General features: G+C 37.0%; 1 protein-coding gene across 1 annotated transcript; it reads left to right on the top strand.

The window, feature by feature from the left end:
- Positions 1-2,539: 2,539 nt before the first annotated feature.
- LOC104620416 (protein kinase C alpha type-like) lies at positions 2,540-3,786 on the top strand (the record flags this gene model as incomplete). The annotated part of the gene is made up of 3 exons (XM_010286622.1): positions 2,540-2,715; positions 2,811-2,945; positions 3,690-3,786. Coding segments are annotated over 3 exons (408 nt in total), but the record flags the coding sequence as incomplete, so codon positions are not given.
- Between the last annotated feature and the right edge of the window lie 4,295 nt (positions 3,787-8,081).

Here is an 8,081-nt window from a genome sequence, read left to right as displayed (position 1 = left end):
GCCATTTTGTTCAAGGAATTTTAATGAAAAACTTCCTAGTGTATATATCTGGGAAGCTGTAGAACATGTAGAGTTCTGCTCCTCACGTACGCCAAACTACAGGATAAAAATAAAAATCAGAACGTGGATTTTTGAAGTAATAGCTTATGTGCCAAACCTAGCAGTGCTAGTCACAAGTGCCACGCTCAAGATGACCAAAAAAACCCCAAAAACAAAACTAAAAAGCCCAGCCCAAATATAGGATGAGAGGGCAATTTGCATTGAAAGCTCTCACTTCATCCTTCACTTTATGGTTCTCAGTCCCTTTGGGATTGTAAATATTTAATTAAAATAAGTTATTTAATCTTGATGTTATTGTTATTCCTCAGAAGTATCTCAAGACCACTTTCAGTGTGCTAAATTTTAATATTGGGTGGGTTGTTTTTTTCATTTGTTGAAAAATGAAACGGTTTCCAGCTGAGAGACCCTCAAAGGGCAAACTCAGAGTAAATGAGAGTGGAGACAATTTCTCTGGATGGAAAGCTATCATTTCCCCAATTGCAAAGCCCTGTCAGCTTTATACAGGGATTGTGGAAAACTACAAAAGAAATGTTCAGCAAGAAAGACATTTATTTCTGTTCTGTTCTTTTAAAACACGGTGTATTTTTTCTGGTACAATTATTTGAGTAATATAGCTAGTGACTAGAATTACATTTTATTTTAAAATTTTAGCCCGTAAGCATTTTCAACCTCTCATTTTAGAACAGAAATTTAAGAAAAAGAACTTAATCAGTATCAACTGTTGGTTCAGGTTGACACAATTCCCTTCCAGCCATGATCTAATCTCAATAATTAATTTACATCAGGTTATCTGTTCTGCATGAAAATTATCTTGACAAATAAACTAGTGTATTCCAAATAAGTAGCTTGCATTCCTGTACTCTACCTTCTTTCTACAGTTAGTTTGGATTTAAGGTACCAGTTATATGTGCTATTTCCCTCTTTCAACTTGTTCTACCACACCTAATACTCTATCATTAAATAGAGCAGGTCAAACTGTTTGAAATTATGTGTTTTCTGTGGCAGTAGCTCTTTTTTTCCCCAAGAATTTTCCCTCTGCAGCTTGAATCAAACGACACAACAGCTGAGTAGTAGATTTGCACTAAATCACTGCTTGGCAGTTATGCCATTTGGAAGAACACAGTCGTTATCAGCACTAAAGCACCCTCTCCGTCCTGTAAAAGGAAAGTGTCAGCCTAGAGCTAGTTCCATCGCTTGTGGCTGTACCTGGTGTGTCCGAGATGGAACAGAACCCTTTCAGGGCTTTGTAAATCACCTTCAGTGCTATGTTATAACGGGGGTGTTGTCAACACCACAATCTTTCTTTTCACTGGCCTTAAGTAAAGCACAATAACGCCTGTCTTGGGCTTTACATTCATTGTCCGTCTTTCTCTGTCGTATGGCAGCAGTAGCGCGTGGTTGTCAGTCCACCACAGCCCTGCCTTTCTTCCTAAAGGGAGAGCAAAGGACATTTTGAAAAGATGTACTTCAGCTGGTTTACAAGTCATTTGACTGTTGCCCAAAAACTGTCCTCTTCTATAAATAATGAGAGTGAACAACACGTGATAAAATATCCATGTTACTTGGATGCCTTTCAGCCTCCATGCTGGGAAATAACAGGCTGAAATCCTGGGAAGGTCTGTAATTGAGTTCTTAAGCGACTCTAAAGTTCTGATTTTTGCAGGAAACGTTTTTCATCAAGAAATATTAGGTGACTATAGGGTTATCTTTCCTAAATTTCCTTTCAGATTTCTTCAGTTAGGTAGATAAATTAAAAAAGCTCTTCTGATGTGACACTGTGAAGGCAGTAGCTGAGGGCACCGTCAGTCCGGGATAGTATCTCTCTCTCCTTGGGGATTGGTAGCAACATGAGATACATTAACTCATTTTATGCCATCTTTTGACATTGTAAAAATAGAAGCTGCATTAACATTTTTGTGAAACGACAAGTTAAACTTGTCTTCTCTGCGCTTTTACTTTGGTTGCTGTCATGACATAAGGCTTTCAGGGATTCTGTCTGACAGCTAATGAACCATGAATCCAAGGGAAGTTTAGTGGTAGATACCTTCTAGTGATGGATTGTATCAAATAACCTATCTTCTGAGATCCATTGTGGTCTGGCTATTGCCCCTGTAGTATTTGGCTGATAGTCTTGTGGTGGTATAACCTGAGACTGACGAGGACATAAAAGCACAAAGAATTGCTACCTGCTTAAAAATTTATAGTGATAGATTTGGACATTTAATCATTCCATTGCAGGAAAAGAGCTGCCTGGAAGCTGCGTGTCATTCCTCAATTGCTTTTCTCTCCTGTCGTTTCTCACTACCATTCTTACAAATATCGCTAAGTGCAAACTTGCTTTACAACTAGTTTCTTCTATGCCAAGCCTGACAACTGGGTTTCACATCTTATTTGTTTTATTTTTCAACATGTTTCAATAACTCTGGTTTGACATGTTATTGCTTACTTAAATGGTGATTTGGAATCGTATACAAATTAGCTATGTTTTATATTGATAGTGCGAGAAGCAAAAAACCTAATTCCCATGGATCCAAATGGACTTTCAGATCCTTATGTTAAACTGAAGCTCATCCCAGATCCTAAGAATGAAAGCAAACAAAAAACAAAAACCATCCGTTCTACTCTGAATCCACACTGGAATGAGTCGTTCACGTTGTAAGTTTAACGCCTTTTAGTGGAGTATCTTTGTATGTATTGAATTATTTATTTCAGTGTTGCACTGAAAACTCTTCTATGTCTCTCCTTTTTAGTAAATTAAAACCTACAGACAAAGATCGACGGTTATCTGTCGAGGTCTGGGACTGGGATCGAACAACCAGAAATGATTTCATGGGATCTCTTTCATTTGGTGTGTCAGAGCTTATGAAAATGCCAGCCAGTGGATGGTAAGTTTCTGAGGAGAGAGAAGGAGAGAATATATCACAAAAAGTTTAAAACCAACATTTTTCTTCAATATAATCTACCTTTTTTGGAGCTTTTCACTGCATCTTGTGCTATAAATTCACTGAAAATGCAGCTAAACCTAGGAAACATAAGCTACATATAACAAAGAAAGATAATAAAAGGAATGTTTTTCTTTTGTGATGTTCATGAAACCTGCTGGAGCCAGGAGCTGCTGCAAACTCAACTCTGTGAACATAGTCTTGTGATTTGAATTTTATTTTTATCTCAAATATGATATATTCATTACTAAGCGTATCATGTTATATATAGCTCTGCAAATTCAGAGTACATGGGAACTGATTTTGTAAAATGCCATCTTATTACCTACCAAGCTAGGGGTAGAACTCATCACATCTTCTCAAACAGTACATCTCATCAAAGATGATCGTTTAGGGCTATAGAAGTGCTGGAGACAAAGGTTCTTCAGGGTTGGTATCTCCCATCATATCACAGGATGGGTGGGAAGAATGCCCTTGCCCATTGAATTGCCTTTGCACATGGGTTGGGATTAAAGATCTACTTTTAGGTTAAATATATTCTGTTTCTGAGTTTGCTTTAGATCTTTGAAAGCAGTTTTTTGCATACCTGTGACATTGATACAAACCACACACAAACAACTAAATCATATTTTAAATCTAACAGGAATGTAACTGGAAAGTCACCATTTCTTCTCAAATATTCCACAGGTACAAGCTGCTGAATCAAGAAGAGGGTGAATATTACAATGTTCCAATTCCAGATGCTGATGAAGATGGAAATGCAGAGCTCCGACAGAAGTTTGAGGTGAGGATTAAACACAAATGGGTGCAACTATATATGGCATACATTTTTCACTTTATCACAAAAATTGCCTGTTAAAAAGTTATATATTAGAGTGCTGCTATTTCTGTTGCCTGTGACAGTAATATGTACCTTTGGGTTTCTTGAAGATTGGTCCAAGTGATTTAATTCAGTAGTTGTATCATTTTTCTGACGGTTCAGTTTCTCTACTATGACACTTATAAGTTGGTATTGCAAAATATTTTATGTCAAGTATATGTAATAATTTCAGTGTCCTTTAATACTTGCTGCAAAATCTGCCAGCCATTATCACTAGTATCTATAATATTTGACAAAGGAAGTTCTTGGAAACAACAGTATTCTAATACTTAGAAAGTTTCACACTAAATGCGTTGTGTGCTTTTTTTAAGAAAATACTTAGTGTTAATTACTGACTATTTGGAGCCTCAAAATCTTTGTAGAAGGTTATCTTCTGAAATCGTGATATCTTTAACGTGGGTTTGGAAGTTTTTAAGGATGAGAGGTATTGCTGGTTATGTACAGAAAAGAAGCACTGAAGAAAAGCGGTATTTTCTGCAGTCTTCCTGCCTTCTCTGGTGCAGATTGAAGTGGTTGGTAGTCACAAGCATGGTCTCACCGTGCCATGCAAAGGAGTTGTTTCTTAATGAACAGACTTAGCCAGCAACTCTGCCTCTTCTGACAACTGCAGCCGGTATTACAGCAAAATACTGGCTGGTCGTTAAACCCAGCAACAGGAAAGCTATGGTTTGGGGAGGGAGGTGTTCTGCTAATGGCTGTACTGGATTTGGCTCATCTGGCTTGACTACTCTTTCCAGCTGCATATGCAACATTGAATTTGAAGTATTCCAATCTACAATATTGTTTTCTTTTTTCTGGTGAAACATTTACAAGTTTAGTCTGGCTGTTTAACCAAAAAAGTAATTAATGTACCTGTTGTGCATAAACAAACACGCCTGTTCCTTTCAACCTGAAATGGCAATTTTTTATGTTCACCATCAGGCAGAATTCTACATTGTTATTATAAAAGATGGGTTAACCCAAGAAAGTGAGGAAAAACGACATATGTTCAACTTTCAAGAAAGACAAAGAAAAGGTGCATCATTTTCTTCTGAACACATTTGGATCAGCTACCATACTTTTGTCTGCAGCATGTACTGTGATTTTTGTTATACATTTGAGAAGTATTTGAATCTCCATTTCATTTTCCTTTCTTTACAATTGTGATCTGACCAGTGTGATTTTATTTTGCTGCACTAGGTCATCTTCTATTCCAGATCATATTTACTTTTTATCCTCCCTAGAAAGAATAGCATCAAAAGCAATTCTTTTTACCCCTTACATGTCTCTGTGCAATATACAGAGTCTGGAATCAGGTGGATATGTATATGTTGGTGATATAGGTATAGAAATCTACCTGTGGGGTTTTTTTTTTCCCCTCAGGACAGAGACAGCACAAAGACAAGTCACCAAAATTATCTATTTTAAAATGTCAGTTATTATATGCAGTACGTTTGCATACTGAGTTCACAATCTCTTAGGTTTTTTCCTTAAGCCCACTCTAAATACATTGGGCAGAATGAACAGTCGGGGTTTAACTGTGTCCTGCACTGAGGTGGAGTAGAAATCCTGAGAGGTTGCATTGTGTAAAGCTACTGGACTGGGTCCCAGAAACAGCAGCTTCACATAGGGTCAGCTCTGCCTCAGAAATAATTAGTCTGTCTCAAAGTCTAATTAGTTCAGCTTCAACACTGTGTGTGTGAGGCTTTCCCTGTTCTGGAGGTAGCCTGCTTGATGCTATTTTAGTGGTCTGAATTACTCAAGGAAAGGGAATAGGTTTTCAGTGAACACAGTGTCTCCAGGAATATCGTTTACAGAGTTGCATAGTGAACAGTTTTAAAACTTAGTGATGATACATGGGAATATTGGTAGCCGAACAAAATGTGTAATTGTACCTAGACCGAGGCTGGTATTGCATGGTAAAAGGATTTAGGTTCAACCTCTTACTGTCTCTCAAGTTTACCACTGTGAGAAGGAACAGAGGGAAGCAGCACACTCCGAGTAATGATCTTACTTGATTTCAAGGGGAATTACCGTGACGACGTATAAAAATTAACAGCACAGATGTCTGGATGGTGGTATTTAACTTATTAGCTATTCTGGTATGGCACATAAGTGGTGCTGACTCTGATCATCTTTTACGTTATTTTTTCTTATCATTCATATCTTGGCTTACATAGTCATTTTATTTTAGGTACCCTATTCTAAGGAACAAGTAGCTAGCAATGAGAAATATGCTGCTATGTGTCATTTAATGACATCATCTAAATAAATATTTCCACTGTTCTGAAATCAGCTTTGAAATCTTACAGGAAGAAGATTGCAGATCTTGACTGCCATTTTACTAGAGAGAGTATTTGTCAGGAAGATAAGAACATAGGTGGACTGAGAGGTCATACTGGGCTATCTTCTTGTTTATCAGTTCATAGAAAAGAGTAACTTCAGAGTGCTTGCTAATCAAGTCTACATTAGTGGTGCTTGGTCTACTTTTTGGTATATGACAGTGTGATTGATATCCAATTTTGAGTACAAAATTACAACAGTTTCTACAAAAGTATTGCATTACTAGTATCAAGCACTTAAAATGAATAATGGTGGTCTTCAGAGTAAAGAGCTGTATACAAACCTAAGCTACGCCAAGAATAGAAAAACCTTAGGATGAGAATTTCATTGCTTAATATTAAGAAAGAATAACAATATTTTGAGGCTCAAGATCAGAGAACCGGTAGATGTGGAATTTCCAAAACCAGTTTCTGGCCTTTGAAAAAAAAAAAATCCAAGACATTCTTAAGCTGACTTTGCCCTTTTGATTAAAGTTTAGAAATGTGCCTTGTAGAATATCCAAGAGCACTTGGGAGCTACCTCCCATGTAAATCAATGAGGATTTAAAAAATCCCTGCCTGCATCTGTAGTTTGACAGACATGTTTAAGGTTTGGCCTCAAGTTCTCACTGATATCAAACTGTTTACACAATCCTATCACATCCTTCTAGTTCCACTTAACAACCCAGACTTTCATTTAAATGTGGTTATTAGTCACACAAATCTCATTGGTATGCTGCTTTACTCGCTGCACCTTCTGACACAGATTCTTTAAGTCATTTGTTCAATGCAAATAATACAATAATATTATTATAATATTTTATATTTTGGCATATATGATTTATATTATAATTATAATGAAGTTATAATATAATATAAAGTACCATAAAATAGCTGTATGAGATTGTAAATAACTAAATAAATAATCGATTCAGACATTCTCTTCACTTACATTTGTAATTGAACAGTAAAAACTATTTGCCACAAAAAGGAGCTTCCTCATAGCCCATTCTGCCAGATGTAAACGAGTTGAAAAATTAACGCCTGACTTGTCCCCAGTAGTTTCAGATCCTGTCCCACAACTGGAAAAGAAAGAGAAGAGCTGAGGAGGACAGTGGTTTCATTGATGGTATCATGCAGTGAGCTCGCCAAGGTTGTTTTAGACACTGTCTATGTATCATCTATATGAAGTTGTACGGCATATAGAAATTGAGGCATATTATGCATAGGTGCAGTGCAGTATTTTAATCAATCTGCATATTTTCTGGATTTCACCTATCACTTACGAATCAATTATCTGTTCATTTAGCAATGTGATCAAATCTGTCTTCAGTGATTTCTAGATGATACATCGTTATTAATATTTCGAGATAAAAATACACTCCTGTAGGAAGTGGAGGCAGGATAAAATCTGTCACTGTTTTTCATTTGGTTTGAACCTTTGGTTGTGAATTTTTTCTCCGGAATGGCATAATTTGTGGCCATCTCAGAAGGAAACCCCGTTCTCAACGGCATATTCAGGATGACCGTAGCTACTCCGGCATCATCCGTGCTGAGGTTGCCATGGGAGCTCCCATCAGTCGCAGCTGGCTCCATGGGCTCCAACTAGCCGGTCTTTTAACTGCAACATCTACTATTTGTTATGTACTTATTTTCCTGTTACAGTATTTTGGTAGTCAAAGAAAAAAGCAGAATATTGAAATAATGCAGCCTTATTGTATTTTTAATACCTGGTTATGATTTGAGCAGTAATATAGGTTTGCCATTTATGGCATTGTTCTGATTTTTTCATTTGGGGAAAAGAAATGTGCAAATTCTAGAACTTCTATTGTGGGAAGTTATTTCAGTTTTATTGAGCCCTGTTTCGTGTAATTTGCTGCTTAGTAAAGCTCTTCTTGA

The sequence above is a fragment of the Phaethon lepturus genome, unplaced genomic scaffold, assembly GCF_000687285.1.
Source record: "Phaethon lepturus isolate BGI_N335 unplaced genomic scaffold, ASM68728v1 scaffold48194, whole genome shotgun sequence".
In the NCBI taxonomy this organism is placed as follows: Eukaryota; Metazoa; Chordata; class Aves; order Phaethontiformes; family Phaethontidae; genus Phaethon; species Phaethon lepturus.
Note: the sequence above shows the minus strand (reverse complement) of the source record. Positions and strands in the feature narration are given on the sequence as shown.